The following is a 27,053-nucleotide window of genomic DNA, read 5'->3' on the forward strand; positions in this document are numbered from 1 at the left end:
TAAAACCCAACTATGGTAAGAATCAAGAATCATCATCAACATTCACTAATTATTATATATTGTATAAGTTTTCTTTATGTTTGGAGCTGTTTAATCTTAAGACTTGCTTGCGTCGGCAAAATAATTTTTTTTTTGGGGGGGGCGGGGATATAATCAGGGCGATCGGAGTCCGAAGAAACTGGTATCTAAATCAGACTATAGTTACGGTTGGGCTTGTCATCTTGTTGCTGTTGTACAACGGCTGATAGTGTGCACTCGCCCCGTGGTGTCCATTGCTGGTCTTCATTTTGGCGCTCTGGCAGCTGCCATTCGGATACCGCATCTTTACCCCGTTCTGTGCATGGAGATGGCTCTGCGCGGCAACGGATCCGGGCAACGATAGCGATGAGGTGGACGATGACGATGACTTGCTGCTGCCATTCTGCAGGGGCAACGGATCCCCGATCAGCGTTATACGAACGGGCTTGTAGGTGTTGGCATTGCGGGTGGCCGCCTCCGCCGTGTCCCAACCGATGGAAGCGCGTCGCGGCGTGCCCGGATAAGAGGCAGCTGCAGCCAGCTGCTGGTTGTAGTTGGTCAGCGTCGTGGAGATGATGGTGTGGCGGCGGGTCTGGCTCAGGGTCGGACACTGGCTAGTGTTGGCGCCCGTGGCCGTGGGCGCGGGCGTGGGCTGCTCCTTCTCCTGGTGGTGGTTCTGGTGATGGCGAATGATGGTGGTGGCGGCCAGCGTGGAGTCGTGCAAGTGGAGCATCGGAAAGTGTGTGGTATAACTGGTATATTCGGGCTTACTTCTGCGAACAGAGAGGGCAGGATTAGTGTGCTGTTTCCACATGATACGTTGGTTTTATTGAAGGAAATTCTTTGTTTTGAATATGCCACAAGAGCTGTCTACGGAACGAAGAGAAGAGTGGATGCCAGTCGGAAATGTTTTGGAGTTGGATTTGAGAGAATGTCGGAATATCTTCAATCTGCTTTGGAATGCCTTGAGTGGCTGAAACTCCCCAGGTTCTTCATTCATGATTCATCTGGTACTTCCGACTGCCATCCATCCTCGTCTCTTCGAAGTTTTTGGTTAGTTGCTGGTTTGCTTTACCTTGGGACTCTATTTAATTGCCGCATGCAATTACAATTTTTCACAAACAGTGTTAAATTTTCAGTGACAATTAGTAACGATTGCTTAGAACACTAGCTACTGGCTAACTTTTGTGTATACTTTTCGTATACATATCTATCTTAGATCTTAGATTAAAGCTTAGATTTCACTGCTTAGTTTGTCTCTTAGTTAGGGTTTGATTAGTTAATGCTTTGGATGATTAGATCAAGTGCATGAATTACAATTGTCCAGACAGTTGTAGCTTAGGTGTAGGATACATAACAGATTGATGGCACAGAGCACAATGATGGCTAGTATGAAATCACAAAATAATACCTGTGGCTCCCCAAATTGTAGTCTATATATATATATATTTATTGTGGTTGAGATAGAGTGTGGAAAGTGGTTAGATATGTAAGTGTTTTTTGTTTTTGTTTTGGGGGGGGGGTGTGTGTATTCCATGGGAGGCATTACAAAAGAGAGAGAGAGAGAGATGCACATTGGTTAATCATGGGGTAAGGCTTTGCGAATAGGGTCTAAAGTGGGTCTATTGTTAGTTAATTGCAAAATGGAAAATTCCACCTCCTGCTGCCGTTGCTGCTGTTGCAGCTTCGGCATTCGGCTTTGGCTACTGCTGGCTGAATCCAGTCTAATTAGACTGCTCCAATTGCAATTTGTTGCCATTAACGTCAACAGCCGGCAGCCGGAAAGTGGCCAAACTGATTTGCATGCCACCAACGGACCATGAAGCTGAAGCTGAAGCTGAAGCTGAAGCCGAAGCCGAAACCGAGACTCCATGCCACCATTAAAGCAGCAGCAGCCTGCAGACAGCAGCAGCCGGCATCGTTTTGTATTAGTTTTGTTAAGCTGCGGCCCCTGCCCCAGCTGCGGCTTTTGTGGTCTGATGAAAGGCCCCAAATATGACGAGGTACCCAGTACGAGGATTAGAGAAAAATTACAAAAATACCAAAATATACAACCGAAAATTGAAAATTGAAAATGGGAAATGGGAAACTCAAAAGATAGAAAGATAGAAAACATGAATTGTCTTGGGCCTACCTGGACAAACCCTCCGCACCAATGGCAAGTGGTCGTGTCTGTGAAAGTGGAATCGGAATTGAAATAGAAATATTCGACAGCTTTCGGTTAGTCAATTGTTTTTTGTTGTGCAACACACATATCATTGTTAGGTATCTATAAGTACATGGAGGGGAGATCTGCTTACCCGCTCCGTCTGGGTGGCCATGCTGATGAGCTCCTTGCTGGCATCGCCGCCGTTGCCGTTGCCGCTGCCAGTGCCGCCGGCCTGTTGCCTCTTCTCGGACTCCAGTTGCTCGATGAGATCGCGCTGCAGGCGTATAGTGCGATCACGATCATCGACTTGACCCTGCCACACATTAGACAACAGGCAGAGAGGAATATAAAGAGAGAGAGAGAGAGAGGGAGAGAGGGAGATAGAGATAGAGATACGTAAATGTCAGTTCGGTCTTGTGGAGCGAGGCATAAAAGGTCACTAGCAGATACAAGATATTGTATTTATAACTAAGCCAGAGAGTGTGTAAAAATCATATCTATACGAGTATAAATTGCTAGGCAAATCTTGGCTTCTTTTTTGGACAGTCATGCTTTGATTGTTCCATTGTTTTGTGTATGTACATATGTATGCCACAGTCAGTCAATCAAAGCATGTCTATCAATCACAACAACAGCTAAAGACAACTCCGTAAACTTTCAACTGAATGACTGTATGTCTCCGCGTGTGTTCTGAGTTTTAAAATCAAGGTGCAGAATAGCATATAGGTAGGTACATACATCTATATAGTATATAAGATAATAGATTTACAAATAAGCAAAGAGATATATTAGGTATTCCTTCTGGATTTTTCATAGTATGTATTTTACATGCCACATGGAGGATAGATAGTTTCCATGTATCTAATAAACATTAAAGAACAACAGCAATAGAGAATACAATACGATAGTATGAGAGTGTCCTGCTTTCGAATCGATTTGGTTTGGTATTGTTTGGTTTTGTGGTGGTCCAGAGCTTATCGGGCGAACGAAATGCAAAAAACGTGCAAATACCTGAAGGTAAACCACCTGTCTACGTAGATCCGATAGTTCCTGCAAGGGATCCTCCGTCGTGGACGAGGTCAAACTGGCCAGATCGATGTCATTCAGCTGCTTGCTGTCCAGTCCGCAGGCGGCAAACAATTGAAGATTGTCGTTCTCGAATGGATTGAGGGTTTCCGTCTACAAAAGAAATGTCCAACAGGGTCACTGAAGTATTCCGCATACCATTATAGGGCTGCCTAAAAAAGTCTCCGAACGAAATGAAAATAAAAACGTACCCCTTTCAAATCAAACTCAGTGTCCTAAGAATTGTGCAAGTGATTGGATTGTTTTGTGGTTGATTGTTGGGAATGGATTGGTGCCATGGATGAAATGGAAACGAAATCATAAACAGCTCTACAAGGAAATTGATGCTGCTGCCCTGCACTCACCTCCTGAAGGATGCGCCGCAGTCGCAGCAGCTGCTTCTTGAACTGCAGCACATCCTGGATCATGGCATTCCGGAAGGACTTGTCATACAACATCAGGTCGTCCGATGAGCTGTGCAGCTCGCCGCTTTCCAGCCCGCGCACTCGTCGTAGGCCACCCGAGGCGGTGCCACCTGGCTGCTGCTGCTGTTGCTGTTGCTGGCTCTGCGGATGGCGCTGGCGCGGCAGACTGGACGTGGACGAGGCCGTCGAGGCGCGTGAATTGGCCGTGCTCCGCTTGCGGACCGCTGCTGCAGCTCCTCCGCTGTGGGTGGATCTCAGGCTGTTGTCCGAATCGTGGCCCGTCAGCTGCTGATCCTGGAGCCTGGAGCGATTGAGCAGCCGTGTGGCACGGGCGGGCAGTTGGGCGCTGCAAAGATGAACAGGCATAGGCAAGGGATGAGTAAGATGGGTAAGTCCTTGATTTGAGAGGCTAGGGAGTGGTGCTCCTGAGTCATGCCACCACCTGAGGTACGTTTCGTTCGCCTGCGGCGCACTGCTTGCCACAAACGAGGGCGCACAGTGATAATGGTGATGACGATGCTGGTGGCTCTTGATGGCCATGGGTGAGGTTTTTCGGGCTGGTCTGCCCTGCGGCCCCGAGAGGAATACATTCTCCGATGTCTTCAGATCGGTGCGGACGCGTCGCACTCCCTTGGGCGATGATTTGCTGGCCTTATTATCCGTAGTATCCGCCACCTCGGACATACTCGTATTCCACAAATCGAATTTCTGTTTCTAGCTGGCATTCAGGGCCTTCATGATGTTCTCCTGTGCTATGTTGTGTTGTGTTTTTTCTGCGGCAAATGACACAATCGGGACATGCGCAGACCGGCCCCCAACAGCTGTCTGTGGAGACTTTGTCGAGTTATGGTTACTACACCACCCCTGGAGGGTACCGGGGGTTAGGGTTGGGTGTTGGCTCACTCATTTAATTATTTAGCGCAGTGCCAATTAACGTGGCCGCAATGAAAGTGAATGCCATTGATTAGGGCCCAGTTGCAGTGGCAAAGGCAAAGGCACAGGCACGGCACCTGGCAGTACTGGCAGTTGTCAATGGCCCATTAAGATACCTCTGGCTTGGGGCACGACATGAATGCTGCTGGAAATAAATCCACACAAGAGAGCTCCCTCTCCAGCTCCACATCTCCACAGCTCCGGTGGTGGATAGTGAAAGTCTCGAGGCGGCAACTGTTGCGTGCTGCAGCGGTACTTGGAGATGGATGATGGTGGCTGCTGGTGGCCGATGGACGGGGGAGGGAGGGCTCTCTTACACATGCGCGCGATGTTCAAAAATTTCACGGCATAATTTATACAAACTGTTGAAAAACGTACAGCTATTAATGCCCCCCAAAACGCCATTCATTCAATGGGTTTGTTAGCCCATTCGATTCTCCACGGTTTGAATCATTCACTCCAAAAACCCGACCCAGACCCTGACCAAAGGTTAATGGGCTTTGTCTTAATATTCGTAGTTATAATGATATTTCGGTTGGAGTAGAGTACGATACCTATATCCATATCCAATGCCATTACGAGAATGGAATTAATTCGAGTATCTCACGAATGACTTTCCCAAGAAAAAACCAATTAGAGGAAAGCAAAAGTACTCTGAGGCATAAACAAAAACAAAAACTGGAACAGCCATCATTTTGAAACCTTTGGAATTTGCAAACTGTTTTGTTTATTGCATTTTCTAGCTTCAAGATGATCTCCACGAAATTGTCGGTAAAGCAAATTGAAGTTTTTATAGAGCTAGAGATGAAAGTGCTGAGAGATTCGATGGAAGAGTCCCCTTCTCTTTTAACAGTGGGGGTTCGTTCTTTGTCAAAATTCTCGCATCTTATTAATGGAATTCTCAGCAGATAGGTCAACCGATAGATACGCTGCATCATCGAGTTTTTGAGTTTTGGTTTCAAAATAGCACTGAAATCGAAGCCCTGGCTATTCCGTCAGTAGACCTTAGATTAAACTGATTAAATATCAATAAAACTCGAACATTACTCTCCGAATTTCGTAACCCAACGGAGGAGCATGCATTGGAGCTGCACTTCGCTGTGGTTTCGGTTTCGGTTTCGGTTTTTGTTCAATTTTGTTGTACAAGTAACCCAAGCAAAAAGTTCAAATGGATTCACTCGTGGGTTTCCAAACAAAAAGCAATTATAGTTTACATTATGTCCAAACTATAAACACACCAAAAAATACAAATGCACTTTCCCAAAGAGCCCGAAAACACACACATAGAGAAATATCCCACATTGTTGTTTTGGTTTAGTTTTCGCACGCCAACTTTATGCTGTTTGTACAATGAATAGAGTGAATAGTGAGAAGTGAATACTATGAATATGAATGCATGAATATAATCAAGCACGAGGAGATCCACACCGAAGTCAAAACAATGCGAGTAGAGTAATTTGCACAACTCAATCCAATCCCCACTTCATTCATTCCCCTCCTCTGGGCCGGACGGATATTTCGTACACTCTGAAGAAAAAACCAATTGTCGGACGACAAAATGCTCGTCATTGCAACAGCAGTTGTTGCACCGCGGAGGTAGCAGCCACAATGAAACACACAGAGGGGGCTACAGCCGAAGGGGGTATTCTCGGTGCAAATGTGGTCTTTATGGGACTCCCTATGAAATGCAATGGGGTAGAGTTTTTTGTTTTACCACAAAATATGTACGTTGATCTTTTGTTCAGGGAATGATCTTCAACAATAAGATCTTTTGGGCATAACCGTTGAATATTTCGAGCAACAAGTGCTCGAATGTTTCTTGTTCTCTTGAGTTCTGGTCTTGCCTTGTTACCGATCTTCAGTGGACACCCCTTTGTCTACGCACCTGTGTGGTGCAGGTGTGTGTGTGGGTATCCGTCTCATTTTGTGACGACTCCACACGCGCCACTGACAACAACGGCAACTGTCGCTAACTTGGCCAACTCCGCGGCTGTCAGTCGCGCTGTGCGGCGGCTGCAACTGTTAACCGCCAACCAACAGGTAACAACAGCCTACTGGCATCGGCCAACAATGACAAGCAATCACAATCACAATCATGCGGCAATCAGTGGAGCATGGGGCACTGGCAGGGGCACTGGCAGGGGCAGGAGGATCGGCAGAGGCGTTGACATGCACTCGAACTCGAACTTCCACTTCCTAACGGCACTTATCAATTTGTGCGACAAAACGTCATATTTCATAGAGGGAGAGTCAAAGGCGGAGATGGAGATACAGATGGAGAGGGAGATGGAGATGGAGATGACGATGGCGATCGAGTGGTAGTGGAAGTGGGATACAAAGGTATTCAGGGGAGGAGTCGTAGACCTTTAAGACATATACCCGTACTCGTACTCGCACTGCTACTTGCTTATGAAGAGGAAATGGAAATGGAAAGGCAGCTTCATTAGAGCGAAATGCAGGATGGGGAATGGGTAATGGGGGATGGTGGTAGAGCACGTAACGCCAGTAATGGTAATGGCCATAAAAAATAAAGAAATAACCAACATTCTCACACACGGACACACACGGACACACACAGAGCAGAGAGTCAGTCTTGAGATGGGAATGAATCCGGTGTGTATCTGTGGCATGCCAGAGCGCAGTTCCTCCTCTGATGATCAACGATGGCTGTGTCCGCTCTGTCTCTCCCAGGGAACCCAAAGGGGGGATGGATGGATGGATACATGTATGGGGAGTAGCGTGGGGAAGACGGACAGACCGACAGACCGACAGACCGCCAGGCAGCCAGACAGGTAGATAGGTAGGTAGGTAGGTAGCTGCAGCAGCAGCTATCCGTATCTCTGTATTTGCACTCGATGGGTATGTTTGGTATGTATCTCTTTGGCCTGGTGTTTGTGTGGCAAACGTTCTGTTGAATTATGCATGCCACAAGATGGTATGGGAACCGAATCCGTAGGCCAAACCTGAACGCGCCGCAAAATGCAACTGAACTTGAAGTGGCTTCCAAAGCCATAAAAGGGGGCACCTCCAAGCACCCCAAATGGATTCCCCGACTCTTTTTTTCGTGTGTGTGCCTGTGTATGTGTGCTTGTGTGTGTGTGTGATATCTGTAATTGTTACGTTTATGGCATCAAATTCCAAAAGATTTTCCAAACGTTGCCTCTGCATTTGCATGTGACACACTTTCCAGAGGCATTCATTGTGTGCCCCACAGCTACTACAGTTACCGCTGAACCCCTGCCCCCTGCCACCGGGTTGCATATCAAATTACGCAACGCTTAGAGCGGAAATCATCACCCACTTTGGCTACCACTTGCCGTGGGTATGAGTATGAGTATCTCCCCTACCTTTTACTCACTTGAGAGCCAGAGTCAGAGCCAGAGTCCGAGTCGCAGTCCCAGTCGCAGTCCCAGTCTAAACGGAATTGTTTTCTTTTATGGATGGATTGGCTGTTCCATTGACACTTGTGCCCGCGGCTTGTCTTTTGTTATAAACGTTGAAACGTCGGCTGCGGCGGCGTTGGACCGCCTATCTGTGGCATGGAAGAGGCAGCAGTGCGTATCGTTGGAGGCGACGACGACGATGATGCCCGAATACCCGAATGCGAAACCGCCTGCTCTGCGGTCACTGGCTCTTGTTTTGGGGCTTTGTTATGTCTCTCCCTCTCTCCCTCTGTCTCTTTTTTGGTTATTAACAACGCAATTAATGTTGGGGCTCCCACGCGCTCCGCACAACGATTCTTGCACAATTTGTACCCGCAATCGGATCGGATCAGATTGATTGAACAGAACACAATCTGGTATACCCCGCATAGGGATGGTGATTGCGACTGGGCCTCACAAAAGTACGAGTATGACTTATTATTCTTCAGAGACTTCAGAGACTGAGCCTTCAACGAAACGTACCGAATCGTGCTGAACCGAAGTGAACCGAACGCTTTGAGATCTTGTTTAATACTGAAGTTGGTATCGAAGTTGAAGTTGAAGCCAGCGTCGAGCTAATGGAATGGTGTGTGGTGTGTGGTTGTGGAGTGATACGAAAGAGCGTTGGAGCCACAGTGGTACCAAGTGGATAAGCCCAGACAAAATATTTGTTCGTCATAGAGATGGGCACAGGTGTCCTCTTTTGCAGGGATTCCGATATTACTGGTAAAAGCCTTTAAATATTTCTGCTTTCACATAAAGAAAATCAGGGTCGTCATCGCCTTCCGATAGTTTGCTCACATCGGCGCGAGATAGCCCAGCTAGTGAGCCGGGGGTTGGCGCACAACCGAAGCGAATGTGCAGGGAGCTTGCCCCCAAGTCATTAATTTATACATTTATGTATTAACATATTAATGTATGTAAATAAGCGATATAATGATATATTTGTAGGCTAGTTAAATCTTCTGAAATCAATCAATCTATTGATCAAACTATTGATATTCCAGCTAAGCCAAAAGATTACTTTCTTGGTTGGATTCTCATAATTTTCGTAGCTCCTTAAACTATCAAAAATTTTCATAATTTTGTGCTTTGGGGAAGTAGCTAGTGGTAGAACGGGAGAGAGAGAGTGATTGGAGCGTTCTCTGTGAGTACATTCGAAATATTTACACACAAATACCTGATGCCATCCCACTGTGCTTTGGTTGCTGTTGTTACCAATGTTTCGTTGCCACCACGTTCCACCAACCAACAGCCAACAGGCAACAGCCAACAGCCGAGAGATAAACCAAGCAGTGCAAGAATGTGGCAAGTGGGGGTCGGTCTGGTTCTACCTCTGGTCTCCGCTCCGTTAGAAAAGAAAGCTCTCCTGGGCGGACGAACAGACAATGCCATCAACAAGCTCTATGGCCACAATATTTATGCTTCTGCATTCCGGCCGCAGAGATGGCGATCACAATGGAACTTTATTCTTTTTTTTGCTGTTGGCTTTTGCCTCCACTGCACTTTGTGGAGCGTCTGAGAGTCGAGAGTCGAGAGCCGATAATGGGCGATTGAGTCTGCTGGGGCGATGGCTTACTCAGCAGTTTCCGAGCGGGTCGAGCGAGTGACTCATGGCTCCACAGTCTCAAGGTTAAGCCACAAGTGTGGGGGTCGGTTTCTACTCGCATATGGTTTTGCATATGGCTGGTGGTTGCTGGCTGGTGGCTGCTGGATTATCGAGTGGCGGCTGCGTTGAATGATTGTCCGCAGCTGTTTTCGGAGCCTTAGGTTGTGGTCCATCGGATCGGATGGCTAGTGAGAGGACGCAGTGGCAAGGAAAGTCATGTGGCAAGTGGCAAGGAAAGCCAATGTCCCGACGCATGAGCAGGTAAGACAACAAGTAAGAAAAAAAAAAACCTGAGAAGGCCAGCGGCATTTTGCAGTTATTTGGCTCTTGGCTGGGAAAACAGGTTCATGCGAGTACGAGTATCCCTCCCCCTTCCCCCCCCCCCCCCGCACCCCTTCCCCATCTGCCAGACAATTGATTTTTCCTTCCAGTGCACATGGCAATGGCATGGCGGGGCGCAATAAAGTTTTTCCAACTTTTGGGCTGGAGAGCCAGAAACGACTCTCCGTCGATGGTTGTCGTGGATGTCGTGCCGTTGCCGGTTGCAGTTGTTGCCGTTGTTGCCATTGCCATGACAAAAGAATGCGGCACTCGCCATCAAGTCTCAGGCCAAAGTCAAAATGTTATCTTAACTACGACCACGATTTGGCCAGGCCCAGACCGAGACCGGAGCGAGGTCCCCTGCAGAGAGAAAGAGGGATCCAATCCAAAGACAATTGCCGCAAAATGCCAAGTGCCGTTGCCTTTGGTTTCGGTCTTGGCTTAGACGTTGGCTTTGGCTTTCCAGCCAGCCATCCAGCCCCCAGAATGCACACAGGGCCCACACAGAGTTTGTGGTGGCATGAATGTCCATCCGTCTTTACCCCTCTCTCTCCGGCGAATGGCAGTGGGAATGGAATAAATCGAATGGAGTAACCTTTTGGGAACTCTTCAGCAAACACAAAAAAATACTCACTGCCTGCAATCATTGGGTTTTTATTTCAGCTCCAACCTGTCCCACTTGATGTCTGTCTAATTTTGGGCTAATTTCAATTTCCATTTCCCCCTTTCCACCTTTTGCTTGCAAAAGGGCGTGCCCCTTTGGGTTGGGGTTGGGGCATGGCGATGCCTAAGCTCTGAGTCGGCGAAAATCAAATTGCATTCGATTAACCCGAGGGTGCCTCAAGAGGCAAACAAATACTCTGCTAGATATGCGCTGCTGTTGATGTTTACTTTGGAAAAATAATTAATTAATGAATATTCCTAGCTCTGGCAGAGAAAATTAACACTAGAAAGATCATCTTGACTGAGCAGTCGGAAATTAATGAAATTACAACTGAAATTGCTAAGAATTGCCTTTGCAGAACTATTTTAGGTATTTTTTTAAAGCAAGTAATTCTACACACAATCAGAGCAAATGCGTATATAATTGTATATATGTAGATGGTTCGTTCCATATCCCTATATTAATTTTAGCGCTTGAAAAGTACAAAGTAAATTATCTCGCTTTATTTTTCACTACACCGCAAGCGTTTCTAGGGTTAATCTTTTGCCGGCCGGCAGATAGCCAAAGATAGAAAGAGGAAGATGGAAGGCACCGCACAGAGAGAGATGGGTAGAGAAAGAGAGAGAGAAGGGGCATCGGCTGCTGATTGATTTGCTGCTCGTACCACAGCGCCATGCAACATCAAGTGGGGTAAAAGGGGCAAGAGAAGGAGGCCTGCCACAGAGAGTGCACTTAATAATAATCCCGGACGGAGGGACGGACAGTCGTTGGCCGCCTGCCAAGTGCCGGCGCACAGAGGCAATAAAACCAAATCAGAGGCGAAAACTCAAAGAGCACCGCATCTCTCCACCAAGTGAATGGAAGCCGATTCCATTAGCCACAGTTACGTTACAGCTATAGGGAGTGGGGATGCAGCTGCAGCTGATTGGGGGAATTGGGGGTCGGACTGTAGAACGAGACTCACCTGATGCGCTCCCGGGCGCCACCACGCTGCCGCCTGCCGCGCAGCAGAGAGTTGAGCTCCTTCATCACATCGCTGCCATTGCGCTCCATCTCGGAGAGAAGTTCGGCCTCAGCCTCCGCCTGGGCAGGGTCCATCTCTGCCCCAATCCGGTGAAGATCGGAGCCACTGCGACTGCGCCCAGACACAGGGGCCATGTGGTCGATCGAGTCGACGCTGCTGTTCATGTCAAAGTCCATCATCAGATCGTCGGAGCAGATGGACTCGCAGGGCGACAGGGTGTCCAGGGACTCGGCGCGATCGAGGACCGCCTGGCGCACGGCCATCGGGGTGCGGAGACTCAGCTCGATGGCCTGCTGGAGGGCCGTGCGGGCCTTCGACTGGCTCTTCAGCGAGCGGAGTGATCCGGTGTGCGTTTCCATCAGGGTGGGCGTGTCGGTGGCCACCTCGTGGGCCTCGCTGTTGCACAGCAGCGCCGGCTGGTCGGCGATCTCGTCGTCGATCAGGTTGCCACAGTCCGATCCCAGCGAGAGCGAGTGGGAGGCATGGGTGGGCGTGCCCGGGGAGACAGGACTGCCCGGATCCAGCTCCAGCTCGAGCAGCGGCGAGATGTCGTCAATGTCGATGTCGATGTCCTTCTGCTGGCGCTCCTCGTTGAGCTTGTGCTTGTGCTTCTTGAGTTTGCCGCCCGCCTCCTCCGAATCCTCGGTGCTGCTCACGAGGCTGTCCGTGGGCGAGGTCTCATCGTCCAGCAAGATGCAGCTGCTGCTGGCCAGCGCCAGCTCTGCAAACTTGCACTCGTTGAGCGTATTGATGAAGGACCGAGGACGTGGAGATGCCTCCCGATTGTCCACGAGGTGGATGTTGAGCATCGGTTCCTGGCCGGGCTTTGGTGGAGTCTCCGTCATCGAAGCTGGGAGGAAATTAGAGGATAGCAATTAGAGAGGCAATTCCATGACCAAAGACTTCTTGAATTCACTTACAAATTGTGCTAAATGGCATGTCCGTGTGGATGAGACTGATCTCGTCTAGTCCCAGGGACATATCCTCATCCCTTTCATTGTTTGCCCCATTTTCTGGGGCCTGCGACTGCGATTGGGTATCGCTGATGCTCATGCTGCTGCAGTCCATGGCGGCCAGGGATTCCCCAGCCAAAGACTGGCAGCGCCACGAACTGGAGACGGAGGACTGGCTCTGCTGTTTGGCACTCTTCTCGGATGTGGACGAGTCCAGGTAGAGCTTCTCTTCGTCCACGCTCTCGCTCTCGTCAGAGCCACTGGGCTTGGCCTTCCCCTCCGCCTGCTGGCTGCCGGAGGCAGACTGATCTCCAGCTTGGGGCGTCTCCTGCCTCCGTTCGTAGCTCTCCCGGCTGAGCACCGTATTGGAGCGCACCAATCCGAGCAGTGGCAGGGGTATGGCCTGACTGCCGTCCGTGGGAAGTTTGGGCAGGGCCAGTGGCTCCACAAAGGAGTTCGATTCGCTGGATGGCGGATCGTCCACATCCTTCACCTCGAACGTGTGCCGTCCGCTCATCACCATCTGCAGATTCCGTGGCCGACTGCGACTCCGCTTGGATCCCACGGAGCTGCCAGAGCTTCCGGAGTCCAAGGACATGTCCAGGCTGGCGATGCCCGAGTCGGCGCTGATCTCTCGACTGCCAGAGAAGCTGCGACGCGTCGAGTTGTTGGTCAACTGCTTGACGCTCTTCTGGTCGAGATGTCGCTGATCGGAGCGATGATGGTGCGTCTGTGTGGGCTGGACATGCACCGAGGTCAGGGGATGCTGTCGAGAGCTGGTGGAGATGTCCTTGGCCCTGGCCCCCGTGGCGTGGGTGGGCACTGGCGACTGCACACTGCTGCTGGGTGTGGTGGGCGTGGTGGCCGTCAGGCTGATGGCCACCGGATACTCCGGCCGTGGCAGGCTCACCGTCTGCAGGGTGAACTTTGCGAAGCTCGCGGGCGTGAGCCGTGGCGTGGGTCGTACACTGGAAGGGGCAGAAAATCTTGTATTAATACAATGTATCGAGTGGGGACATCCCTCCCACTGGTGATCCCTCCCACTCACATGACATTCGCGTGCATGCTGGCCAAATTGTTGTAGTTGTAACGCTGCTGTCCGCCACGGGCTGTTGGGGCAGCAGCCGTGGTTTCATCCGCAATCTCTCCAAAGAACTGCCGCCTCTGGTACTCGATGGTCGTGTTCTGGTTGAGATTGAATGTGAGCGTCTTGGGCTGTGCTATTTTCGGCTGCTCTCCATCTCCGCTGCTGCGTCCCGCATGTGCGCTCTTGGAGCGACGTTTCACTATTGGGAAGGTAGGACGGCAGGAAGATACGAAGGAGATCTTAAGGTCTGTTCTGTTCTGTTCTGTTCTTTTATGGGGAGAACGATTCTATGGTTTACTTACAATTGCTCACCAGCCCAGTGCTGGTGCCTGCTACTCCTCCTCCACCACCACCGCAGTGGTTGTTGTTGTTCTGGGTATTCTGTGCGGCCGTCTCCGATTCGGACTCTTCACTGGGGCCACCGTACAGACCCGTGGAAGCGGGCCGGGGCAGGGCACCGCGATAGCCAAAGCGTTTGCCAGCCGCACCTGCACCTGCTGCCGCGACTCCGGCAGTCGAAGATTTTGGTGCGGCGGCGGCACCCACCTTCTCAAAGTGAATGGGAGTAGTAGCTGTTGGGATTAGTAGATGTGGATGACAGTTATTGGTATTGTTGTTGCTGTTGCTTTTGTTGGTCAGTTGGCATGTCAGCATGTCGTTGTTAAATTGTGGCCAAATTAAAAAGCCATAACACTTACCAGCATTGCCATTGTCGTCCTTTGTGTCTGTCATTGGTGTGGAGGTAGAGTGGGATTCCAGGAGTTTCTTGAACTTCTTGGGCGTACCATTGAGCTTCTTGCGAAAGCCGAAGGACATGGCTGTGCCTTTGGTATGCAGTGGCTGCTGCTCCTGGGACGAGTCCCAGTTATTGCCATTGCCATTTCCATTTCCATTTCCATTCACATTTCCATTTAGGTTACGTCGATTGGACTTGCTGCCATGCTTCTTGCTCTCCGCCTGGCCCTATCATTGCACAGAGAAAGGGAGAGAGAGAAAACCGATTAAAATGAAAGCGCCAGCGGATTTGCAAATCGGGTCAACACACAGATGCCACAGATGAATGGAGTGCACTCCACACCAAGCCATAAGCCATAAGCCACAAGCCACAGAGACACAAAGGACACGGAAGACAATACAGAACAAAAAAGCTGTGATTGTGGCTTGTGGGCGGGCTCTAACTACGTGGGGCAGACATGACTCATACAGGAACTATAGATATACTATATAACTATCTACAAGATACATTTGCTGTATCCAACGGCACTCGACGAACGGTATGCAAAACGGGGTCTCGTCTATCTTTACCATGATGACTGCCTCGACTTCTGCGTCTACTGCTGCGTCCTCCTCCTCCTCCTCCTCAGCTTCAGCCTCAAGCTCAGATTCTGCTGTGTCTCGAATGCTCTGCGTATCTGTATCTGTGTCCTTTGTATCTTCCGAGTGCTGCAATCCCTTATCATCGATGGTGGGTGACTGCTGCTTCTGCTTCTCGTATCCCTCCCCGTGTCCGTGTTGTGCGGCTAATGTGACGACGACGGGGTTGTCGCATTCATCCATGTTGTCGGCAGGCGGCAGGGGCACTCGCTGTTTCGGCGAGCCTCCTCCTCCTGCTGCTGGCTAGCACTCGACTGATCCTCCCTCTGGATGTTGGCCCCGAATCCTCTTCTACTGCTATGCAATGGAGGGCCAGCAATGTACATCGCACCGAAATTACGCCATTTATAATTGCACTACACTACACTCACAGGTTCTTTCTCTCCTCTTCTCTCCTCTCCTCTCCTCTCGCACACAGATACACACTCTCAGTGGGCACGTACGTACGTACACACGTATGTACGCCCACTCGTACTCGGGAGGGGGTCGGTCGGTCCTTGAAAATGTCAGTCCGTCGATTTGCTGGAAAAATCTTTCAGCACCGAGCAGATTTTTCGCACACTTTTCACGCCTCAGGTTATGCAAACGTTTTTCCGCTTTCTTTTGGCTTTTTCTGTTCTGTTGTTGCACTTTTCGCTGGGTTGCTTCGCGTTTTCCACAGCTTTTCTTGCGGTTTCTTTGGATATTTTTACAGTTTTGCAGAGTTTTTCCTGCTTGGACGATGCTCCGGCGACGATTTTTCACTTGTGAAACTACGGCAAACGGAAAATTGAATGGGAAGCATGCGACACGAGTGGCTCGCTCCGAGAGACGTCCGTCTTCCTTGTGGTGGGTCTTGCTCTCTCTCTCTCTCTCCCGTTCTCTCCCGCTCTGGTCAAGCGGGGAAGAAAGAGAGAGAGAGGGAGAGAGAAAGAGTGTCCACTCATGCGCAGAACCACAAAAACAAGTGGCAGGAAAATTCTATGCAACAATTTCGGGGGTTGGTTGCATGCAGCAGCCGATTCACGAACCGTCTTTGGGGCAAAAGGTTTGGAAATAAATTGTTTGATTTTTGAATAATTCTAACTTTGACTTTTATAACTTGTTTGCTTACAAATTGTTCATAAATATGTCAAATAGGTTGCTGGGGTTTGTTGTTAATTTAGAAAGTGGCAAATCTTTTAGAAAATTGATTCATTTATGGGATTAAAACATTTTACGCTAAAAAATCACGATGCAAAAGCTCTTAAAACAGCTGTAAAATGAAAAGTGGCAGAAAGCTTGGGAAGAGAACATTGGTAAGGATATTTCCGAATATTTTAACTTGATTTTCCAATCTTTCATTACATTTATTCTTGTGAAAATCGTGGCTAAACATCTCCATTTCTTGTATAGATTTATCTTTTCTTCTAGCTACCATTTTTAGTATAAATAAATAGCATTTAACCCACTGTGCAATGATCATAGCTTTTTTGATAGCTTTAAGCTTTTAAGTTGCCGAAGCTTTGAAGCTTAGACGCCAATTATATGGCTAATAAACAGGAACTATTAACTATATTTAATATTCATATAAGTATGTATATAATTTATATTAATTCTATCTTCATTATGTAATTCAATCATGAAGGATTTAGCTTTTTCTCCAACATTCATTAAGCTAATTTTTGTAGAGGTATCAAAGATTTGGTTTAGGGTTAGCTTTATGGGGATTGATATCCCTACCGTTGCTTCGTTCTATCATTGGGAGAGGGAAACACGGAGCATACCTTGGGGGGATTTCTCTGCATGCATCCTTACGCCTAATTGGTTCATGTAAAATGCATATATGTATAATTAAACCCTAAAGACGCTTATCCCGTTGATTATGGGAGGATTAAGCGTTCCCCTACTAATTTCTTCATGTAAAAAGCATGTGTGAGAACTAATTATCCTTTGGGGACCGGAGGACCGGAGGACGCCCATCAGGCAGTTAACGAGGATGTGCAAGTGAATTGCTGAGTGGGTGATGGGGTAGGCACTTCGGATTGGGTAAATCAAGAGTGTAAGACATGATATGTGATGGCAGAGACACTTCCTGAGGGAGTAAATGGGAAGGAAGCTATTGTCAAAGGATTATTAACAAGAGGAGTCGGGACATGTTTGCCCAACACTTTTGAAGGAAAACTGCAGAGGGGGATCCCAATTTCCAATCAATTTCCCGACACTTTCTCCTCTAAACAATAAATATTGATGCCTCGGGGGAAATCCAAGCGACGAAGTCCGAGATGATGACAACTGCCCAAAGAGGAAGTGATTGGATTGGAACTGTTTACCCACAGCCCACGGATTCCCACTGCGAGGAGGAGGGACACACAGAAATTTCAACAAAAGGATGCAACATTTATTGATAGTTTCCTGGACGCCCCAGCCCCAACCCCAACCCCAACACCAACTCCAGGCCAACGCTACCCCCAATCTGGTTATAAACATTTATCAATATTACTCACCTCATCTCCATCGAGTGCCAGCCAGCCATTGTTTTTCCTTTCTGCCAGAGATTGGTGCTGCCGAGACTGTGGCCTGAATCCTTGCCGGGCTGCTGCTGTTGCCTCCTCATCGGCACTCTCGATGGCCGCCTGAAGGAGCTCCTGCAGCAGGAACTGCTGGCACGACGAGTAGACGTAGTCGCAGTGCTGGTCCTGGTCCTGGTCCTGGTCCACTTGGGCCTCGTTGTAAAGAGACTCGATGTGAAGGAGGGCCGCCTCTTTCTCTGTCGGTGTATCCTTGGCTGTCGATTGGGGGCGGCGGCGGCGGCTTATGCTGTAATAAAATGTCTCCTCCTCGGGCTGCTGCTCCTCCCCGTGCTTTTGTTGGTGCTCAGGCTCTGGATGTTCCACTGATGAGGCTGCGGTTGCTATGTATTCATTACTGGCTGTCAACTGTTGCCAGATTTTGTGGGCCTGGGCCAAATCTTGCTGGTACAGTGCGAATGTCAATACGGATTGATGATGCTCCCCGTCTGGGGATGTAATCTGAGGAAGTGGCAGCGGTAGCGGTAGCGGCAGCGGCAGTGGGGACTGCCGGGAGACACACTTGCCCATCTTATGTCACATGTTCCCAATAGCAAATGCACTTGACAGACGAGGTCTTGCGGTGGTGGTGGTGGCGCCTTTTTCTCTCGTGCCCCCCTCTTTGGTGTTGGTGGCGCCTCCTCCTCCTGGAATGGTGGTTTCAAAAGAAGAATCAAATGAGTGGCTCGGCTATTGGATCCATGCGATTCTCATATCGGAGCCTTGCGGTTTGCGTGCAGGTAATGATACACCTGTCTCTCAGCACCTCGAGCCCCGTCCCCGGGTGGTCCGCCCCCTGCAGCAGACCCGGCCAGACCTACCTCCCTCCCTGGGACCAGTCCATTGCCAAAGCATTATATCGCGCTGCACGTTTTTTATTAAATTTTATTAGAGTGCCGCACATGCACGGACTAAGAGAGAGCCCCAGGCCCAATGCCCCATGCCCCATGCACCATGCCCCATGACCCATTCCCCATGCCCCAAACTTCATTCATCCCTCACCCTTTTATCCATTTGCAGAGCTCCATCCATGCACGGAGAGAGCAGCATAAAGTGGCGGAGCGGGCAACAAAAATAAAAGCGAGAAAGAAATATATTCACGCAAATGTAAGCAACCTTTGGGAGAGCTGAAGACCTGCATCACAGGCTGTGTCCTGCCACTGCCACTGCCACTGCGCCTTCCACTGTTCCTGTTGCAAGCCCTTACTGCTCCTCTTGTTGCTCCTCCAGTGTTCCTGCTTCGTAGCTTTATGGCGCATTTGCCGCATAACAAAATTTACACCCACCAGAAGCCAATGCGTTGGGGCATGCCTGCCTGCCTGCCTGCTTGTCCTGTTTGTGGCAGACACAGACACCCTAACAGCGGCCTCCAGGCCATCCACTAGACGGGGGGACTCAACAGCCTTTGATTACTGATTCGATACGTAAATCAATTTTCGAAAGTTCCTATCATTTGCGACACAAAATCCTCCATCCTTGGCTTTTAAAAAATGCATCTATTGGTTACTGCACTTTGTAGAAGAGCCTTGGAGTCGACATTTGCAGATGTATCTCCACTAGGATGGGGAGAAATTTAGCATATCTACAGTGAAACAGCAGACAGCGACAGCTGTTGGTGTCTCTAGGGAGGACAGTCTTTTAGTCTTTTCCTAGAAATCTCTGCCCTAAGCGGTCACTAAAGGAACTGTAAATCCCGGCTACTATTGGAGTTTCACATTGTATATTGCATATTTTAAAGTAGGAAGAAGAGTCCTAGCTCCAGCTGCATTTCTTTTCCTTCCTTTCAAGATTCTTTCCAGATATCATTGTCTATCTTATCCTATAAGCCACAGATTCTTGTCTCCTATAGTGTATTCCATTTGGCGCGTTTATCTGCAAAGTATAGAGTTCCCTGTTGATCCCTTCCTTCCTTTCAAGATTCTTTCCAGATATCATTATCTATCTTATCCTATATGCCACAGATTCTTGTCTCCTATAGTGTATTCCATTTGGCGCGTTTATCTGCAAAGTATAGAGTTCCCTGTTGATCCCTTCCTTCCTTTCAAGATTCTTTCCAGATATCATTATCTATTTTATCCCATAAGCCACAGATTCTTGTCTCCTATAGTGTATTCCATTTGGCGCGTTTATCTGCAAAGTATAGAGTTCCCTGTTGATCCCTTCCTTCCTTTCAAGATTCTTTCCAGATATCATTATCTATCTTATCCTATATGCCACAGATTCTTGTCTCCTATAGTGTATTCCATTTGGCGCGTTTATCTGCAAAGTATAGAGTTCCCTGTTGATCCCTTCCTTCCTTTCAAGATTCTTTTTAGATATCATTATCTATCTTATCCTATATGCCACAGATTCTTGTCTCCTATAGTGTATTCCATTTGGCGCGTTTATCTGCAAAGTATAGAGTTCCCTGTTGATCCCTGGGTCTGGTCTGTGTTTATGCCTGCTTATGTCGTTTTGGCTTACTTACATTTGCCGCGGCTTTGTGCTGCATAAATTTCAGTGCCACGCCTCCACATAGCACCAGGGACCAGCCACCAGGCACCAGTCCGTGCCTCCCTTAGCTGTTCCCGCACCACGTCCACATCCACATCCACCATCACCATCTCCACCTCTATTTCCATCAAAGGTACGTACTCCACTGGTACTGCTCGTACTACGTGGCCCTTTTGTGCTAACTGCCAACTTTTATTTGCTGCCTTTTCTCATAATGAGGCAATTCTGCAGTTTGTTCTGTGCGAGTTTTCACTTGTTACTCTTGTATTTAATAAGCCAAAGAGTAGAGCAGCAGCAGTCACACAGAGGCTAAGGCAGAGGCAGAGGGAGGAAGGCGGATCCAGGATGCAGGATGTAGGATGCAGCAGGGCTGATGAGAGGTCCCCTAATGCAGCGCTTTGTATGCGCGAAGTACAAATCCCGTAGCAGATCCCAGATATTGGTCGCATATGTAAATTGGGGCACCACTGAAGCTACTTGTAATTATGCGCATAAATAACTCTCGAGACACAGAGACAGGGAGAGAGAGAAAGAGAGAGGGGGGGGGGGGGGGAGCGGGGGAGTGAGAGAAGGCTGAGGCTGAGGCGCCGCCGATAAGGCTGCATTCGGACTGCATTGGCGTTTGGTGGCTCATGCATAAGCATAACCATTGTCCCATTTCGATTCGATGTGGCATGCAACAGCTGTGCCGCCGCTTACAACAAACACTTTGGATGGGCACTGGCATTGCCTCATGCATTTTAATAGGCCCTCACCTCACCTCTCCGCTCCGCTCGGCTCTTGCCAAAAACTCCAATAAAAAACACACTCTGATATGAAATGGCGGGGCTTTGCCACATGCCACACATTTCCCATGGCAGGGTGGCGGGGGGGTGGCACGGGGGCATGATGGGTGCCACAGTATAGTTCTGCTGACAGGACAAAGTTTTGTGGCATGATTAAAACGAAACCTCACCCAAGTTGGCAGCGCTGACAATTTTAATGCAAACAAAAACTTCCTTTCGCTGACAGCAGAGGCAGCGCGGAAGAAGGCCAAAACGAACAAGAAGAAGGCCAAGTTAATTTTGCATGCCACTGCCACTGCCACTGCCACCGCCACACCCCTCCCCTCCCCTCCCTTAATGCAAATTGACGGCAATACAAGAAGGGGCTGCACAAAAAGGTGCCGTGCCCCCCCGGGCGCCCGCTCGGGCAAAAACTTCTGTCTGCCGATTCGCGCGGACATTTGTGCGGCCCCCCGAATGCAATTGCATTTTGGTAATTGAACAAGTCAGCGCTTAATTACGTCTCACTACAGACTACAGTGAAGCCCCATAAATGTCTGGCCGGTCCGGCGGTCGGTCCATGCGGCTGTGGGTTTTTGCAATTTCCATCAGCAAATGGCGGAGCGGAGAGATAATTTCCATTTGGTTTGAAATGCGCAAAAATGAGCAATTTCTTTCTGTTAATGATTGTTGTTGGTGGCATAAACCAGCCCCAACAACCCTCCCCCTCACCCTTCTACAGCACGAGAAAAGGCTGCCTTTGATGCATTTTAATTGACGGCTCATTCTGTCTTGCGGCAGCAGACAAGAGCGCACAGTGCCACAGAATTCCGCAATTTATGGCTTAAAGCGGGTCGCCATCCATCCCACATCCAATGGAAAGGCTTAAACCAATGTCAGGGGATTGTGTGTGAATTGGGTGGGGGGGAGGGCGGTGGGGGACTGTTAAAAACTGATCTATATGCTTGGTTATTGAGAAACTTTTGGAACTGTGGCTGTGTGTGGCTGCGGCTCAAAGCCTTCAGCGGCGGAATGAATGTATGGCCAAAAACCAAAACTGAAAAACGAACAGCGGAACAGGAGACACTTGATAGGTTTTTTTTTTTTTCGCAAACTGTCTCCTCTCTAGCTCCCAACACCCCCTGCAGCACTGCCACGCCTACACACTCTCTCACACACACAAACACACTATTGGCCATAAATCAATTTTTCAAAAATGACACTGGGAAATGGAAAAAGTAAGCTCAAAGCCGGGGCAGGCAGGCGAATATTGAAAGCGTCCGCTCGTTCTTTCGGACGCTCAGCCACGCTCCGATGAGAGACCGATACTCCGATGCGATACATCCATAGAATAGATACTCGTAGATGTATGCAGAACTCTACCGTACCAGAAATATATGCAGACACATACCGATATTGGGAATATATAAACTGAATGTAGAAATGTATAAAAAATGTATATTTTTCCTGCCACCTTTTTTTTTTTTTTTTTTTTGGCATCGTTTTCTCCCATGTTCTCTCTCTCTTTCTCCTGCTTTTTTCTGGTTTTTGTAAATCTTTGCAGCTGGCGTTGAAAGTTTGTCATCATAAATTTTAATATTATTTTCCTATGAAAAGCAGCAGCATTGGTAGCAGCAGCACCGGGAAAACCAGGGAGAACCAGGGAGAACGGAAGACCTTGGCACAAGCGTTTTCGATGCAAAAACTTCTCGCTGAAGAAGGAAGACGAAGGAATCCCTAGTTCAGCCCCACAAAATGGGGAAATGAGCACGTTAATAGCAGTCAAAGCGGGTCCAGTTGGAGCTGGAGCTGGAGCTGGAGCTGAAGCTGGTGCCTCAATCCCCAGGGAACTACTTTCCCCGAGCATTGCACACAGCACACGCGGCGTATACGCAATGCAGCTGCAGACAGCTGGCTCTACTGCCGGAAGCCCATATTCCCTAGCATGTGTGAATCGAATGCTGATGAGTGCAATTTTGTGAATGCATATGAATGAATTATCCATCGCAACCCATCCCCAACCCCCAAAGCCCCAGGCAACTGGTGCAGCCATTGAAATCTGGCCGTATGAATCGATCTGGCTTTCAAAAGATTTTGTTTGCCTAGAAATCAGAGGGAGCGGCGGAACGATTATCGAACACATTGTATCCCTTGTGCTGACGCCCTCCTGGCACTGGCATTGATTGGTTATGGCCTCAAAGGAGTTTATGATTGCAGGAGCATAAGCATAAGCATATGCAAAAGAGCGCGGGAAAGAGGGGCAGCGGGAGGCTAACTGTGCGAGAGTTTTGTTTCTAAGCATTGCAAGGGCCGATTATAATAAATGAAATGCTATTTTCTCCAAAGAAACTGCCAGCAAACACCCTTGAAAATTCTTGTGGTTTGCGTAAATCAAACATACATATATCGTAATGGAAATCATAAATGTTAAAGCTTTGTTGGAAAACTCTACGAAACCTTTCAAAGCCATGCCATTTACAAAACTCATGAGTACATATTTTGGCAAGGAATATCTTCGGATTTCATTAAATGAGTATCTTTAATTTTGGTTAAATTTTCTTCAGCACTTTATTAACTCGAAATTGTTCTCACCTCATTTAAAACTTAGTTATAGCAAAATGCAGTTAATAATTATAATAAGAAACGCCCGCTGGCTTAAATAATTGCATTGAATGGTCTCCCTCTCTTTCTCTCTTTCTCTCCCTTCTCTCTCTCTCTCTGTGTTGGGGCTTATAATTATATTTTGAATATGCAGCAAGAAATGATTATGATGTCTAAGCCCAAAGCTAGTTGAAGCCAATTCAAAAACCATTGAAAACGTGAATGGAATAAAAGGCAAAGCCTTCAATTAAGCCATGGCCATGATGCAGGTCCTGTGAGGGTATTAGATGCCAGGACCAGGCCAACAAATTGATCTGCTTGGGCTTTATGATGATGTGATTTGAGCCTGCTGCTATGTTGTTTTACAATTGGCTAAAACCCAGATTGGTGCGGAGTAGAATGGGAGTAGTACTGCCTGTCCTGCACTCATTTGCATGCTGTGAATAAATTTGACGAGGAAAAGGCCAGACGCCCCCAAATTATGAATGCAATTGTCTCTCTCATCTTATCTCATCTCATCTCATCTCTGCCATCGGTGGCGCTCTCTTGGCCATCTCTGGCCGTTTCCAAGGCAACCATAGTGCTCACCACTTAATTATTACTTTGTCTTTATTAACATTGGCTTACGGACATGTTACCGTACTATGCGCTCTAGCCACAGCTCCAGGTCTGGCTTTGGCTCCGGCTCCAGCTCCATCTACGGCCACAACTGGGGCTGGCTGGCTGCAACACGGGTCTGGGCTTTGCCTCTCACTCTCGTTTAAAGCCAGCAGCGAAGCGTGCAACCAAATGCGTTGCAAAGAAGGCTGCCGCCCCTCGCCAGCTCCCTCCCCCAACGCTTTGAAGGCTCTCTGTGTAATTGCAAATTGTTGCCATCGTCTCCATTTGTTTGTCAATTTGCGTACTTAAAAAATTCTTTTACGGCAACAGCAACAGACAACTCATCATCAGTGTAACGAGCCATATGTGTATGTGTGTGTGCGTGTGTGCGTTTGTGCGTGTGTGTGGGGCACATAATAATTACGCAACTGGCGCGGGGGGGGGGGGGGGGGGGGGGGGGGGTGGGGGAACGGGAACCGAATACCCCCGTTCTTTCTTAGCCCGCTCGAGTTGGTCTTGCGCCTGAGACTCGAGTGTGTCATCAAATTAGTTTTAATTATATATTATATTCGTTTCGCACACAAACACACAATTTGGCAGTCAACTACAGAAGGGGGCGAGAGAGCTGTACGTAGAGCGGAGTGGCAAGTGGCAGCATAGAGGAACGAGAGATGGCCAGAGGCAGCCCCCACTGCGTATGGTGGATATTTGCCATGGCAATCGATTTGTATGCCCGGCAGCACTCTCCAGCAGTTGTTCTTGTTTAAACAATTACCCCGCTCATTGACTTTGGGTCCAAGCGAATTCCCCCACCAATCTCCCCAAAATCCGGGGGAAATGGAAAGCGAATTGTTGGTGGGGCGGTGTGGGACCAAACCAGTACTAGAACATGTTTTGCTTCGCATTCGCACTCCCACCTAGATATCTAATATGCATAACACAGTGTGGAAATGAATGTGCACGAGCCCAGAGCCCAGAGCACAGAGCCCAGAGCACAGAGCAAGAGCACGAGAATGAGGTGTAGTAGCAGGTGAAGCGAGTGACACTCTACATATTTGATACTACCCTATACGACGGGGGGAGAGAAAGGGAAGAAAAGCCCATTCGAACGGATATCGATATTGAAGGCATATTTATCCTCCACTTCGAGCAGAGAAAATATGGAGTTAATGGGAAGCCCTAAAAGCCCTCTAACCAAAGATTGGATTACCCTCCTTAAGAGCGAATATTCCCAAGAAAAGTCACTTACAAAAAAAGGGTCCAGCAATCATAGTTACAGATCTCTCTGCGCTATCCATACGTACTCGTTTTGCTTCCGTGAGTACTAGAGTACCCAATACTTCGGCTTTGCCACATTCATATTTCCACTCTGTTTTGGTTTAATTTGGACTCTTTTTTTGGTTTCAATTTCAGTCACAGATTCAACAGATTCACGGATTTCTCTGGGCATGCAAATTCTGTGCTGTGTGTTTGTCTACCTTTCAAGAACCCACCTTTGACTGCTTATCTTATCTGTAGGCAAACATTCCGTGTGTGACACTGTACACACACACATACATGCAGCAGTTTTTCCACAGTAATTGGATTTAAGTGTTTAAAATGTTCACTGAATTTCCACCAGACGAAACTTCAAGTTCACTTCCTTTTCACTTGTTGCTAACTTTTTGTTGATTGGATTGGAAAATGGTCTTTTTTTGTTTTTTGCACAACGTGACCTTGATTTGCTCGATCTTTATTTGCTTTTTTTCCAGTCAAGACTGGCGTCGCGTCATATTTGCTGTTATTATTAATAGTCAAGAGCCAAAAGCGTCAAAAGCAACTGACGGCGGGCTGGCTGGCTACGCACCTCAGAACGAAGTCAGTCTGTTTCAACGATCGCACTGTTAAAAAAGCTCGCTCTACCTTTGCGCGGCCCAGCTGAGCTTTCAGCTTAAAGCGTAGAGACCCCGAAGAGCAGAGCGGGAGAGCGGGAGAGAGAGAGAGATCGAGAGTTGATAGTGGGACAGGCACTGTTTAACAGGTTCACCCAGGCACACAGTGGCAGCAAAAAGTCTGGCACCATCTGTGAGTGAGTGTAGGGCTATTAAAAAGCACTTTCTTATCAATGGATAAGTGAGAGCAAAAGGCAAAAGGTAAACCAAACCAAACCAAACCAAACCAAATGAAACCCAACAACATACAATCAAGTCAAGGTGCAAAAGGAAACCGAACAATGAATGAAAACGTTGGCAGCCAGCGGAGCCTCAGCACCACTCCCCCACTCACCCCAACGCGCACCCACATAGTGGCTTGGCTGAGCGTCAAGTGTCATAAAAAAATAGGAACAATACTTGCAAGCCAAAAAACTAAAGTGCACGACTTGACTCTGGCCATGTGGACGATGGAGTCCGTCTCCTTCCTTCCCTCTTGGCCATAGTCATGCAGTGCTCTTCTTACACAAATTCCCTCTCTGCCCACACTCCCACACTAATCCCCCTCTATTACACATCCTCTACTTTTCCATACACACACACACACACGCACACACACCCTCCTACTATTACTGTTAGATCCATTTTCGCTCATCTTTCAAAGGAGCGAGTCGCGTTACGTTGGCTGTGGGTGTGGGGGGAGGCGGAGGCGTTTTTATAGGGTAGTCTGCAAACCAAAAGAAATACAAAAGAAAACATTTACAAAACTTCCATTTCCGTTTTATATGGGCAGTAGTGGAAACAGCAGCAGCCATGCGGGGAAATTGAAAAAAGATAGTTTCACATAAAACGCCTCCCCCCACACACGGGCCCCCAGGCACACACCTCCTGCTCCACTGGAGAGCGAGCCCTCAAAGGGAAAAAGAGCAACAACTGCGATGGGTCTTGTACAAACATAAACACAAAGGTAAAGCTTAGGTAGGAATTTCCCCCATTTCCCTGGGCCTGTGTTTCTGCCTCCTCCACACATCTCTTTCGGCACCGGAAGCGGGCATTGTTAAAGTTTTGCAGGTAAATCAAATGATAAATATTAAGATGTAGTCCGAGTAGGAG

The 27,053-nt window shown here is 48.3% G+C and overlaps 1 protein-coding gene across 12 annotated transcripts; it reads right to left on the reverse strand.

The window, feature by feature from the left end:
• Positions 1-49: 49 nt before the first annotated feature.
• Positions 50-25,869, reverse strand: LOC108152637 (homeobox protein prospero). Of its 12 annotated transcripts, XM_017282125.2 has the most exons (15): positions 25,524-25,869; positions 17,510-18,219; positions 14,369-14,633; positions 13,973-14,242; positions 13,632-13,869; positions 12,551-13,551; positions 11,571-12,480; positions 3,598-4,003; positions 3,445-3,468; positions 3,179-3,346; positions 2,319-2,480; positions 2,153-2,190; positions 1,430-1,451; positions 1,094-1,102; positions 708-791 (listed from the first exon to the last, which is right to left on the reverse strand). In XM_017282125.2, exons 2-15 carry the CDS (start codon positions 18,101-18,103, stop codon positions 786-788), a joined length of 4,113 nt encoding a protein of 1,370 aa, XP_017137614.1. In that variant the 5' UTR covers positions 18,104-18,219; positions 25,524-25,869; the 3' UTR covers positions 708-785. The 12 variants fall into 12 exon arrangements, with proteins under 12 accessions (XP_017137609.1, XP_017137608.1, XP_033242550.1 ...); XM_017282126.2 differs by lacking the exon at positions 1,094-1,102 and having other exon boundaries at positions 720-791; XM_017282120.2 differs by lacking the exons at positions 1,094-1,102; positions 1,430-1,451 and having other exon boundaries at positions 50-791; positions 3,194-3,346; positions 25,524-25,863.
• Between the last annotated feature and the right edge of the window lie 1,184 nt (positions 25,870-27,053).

The sequence above is a fragment of the Drosophila miranda genome, chromosome XR (assembly GCF_003369915.1).
Source record: "Drosophila miranda strain MSH22 chromosome XR, D.miranda_PacBio2.1, whole genome shotgun sequence".
In the NCBI taxonomy this organism is placed as follows: Eukaryota; Metazoa; Arthropoda; class Insecta; order Diptera; family Drosophilidae; genus Drosophila; species Drosophila miranda.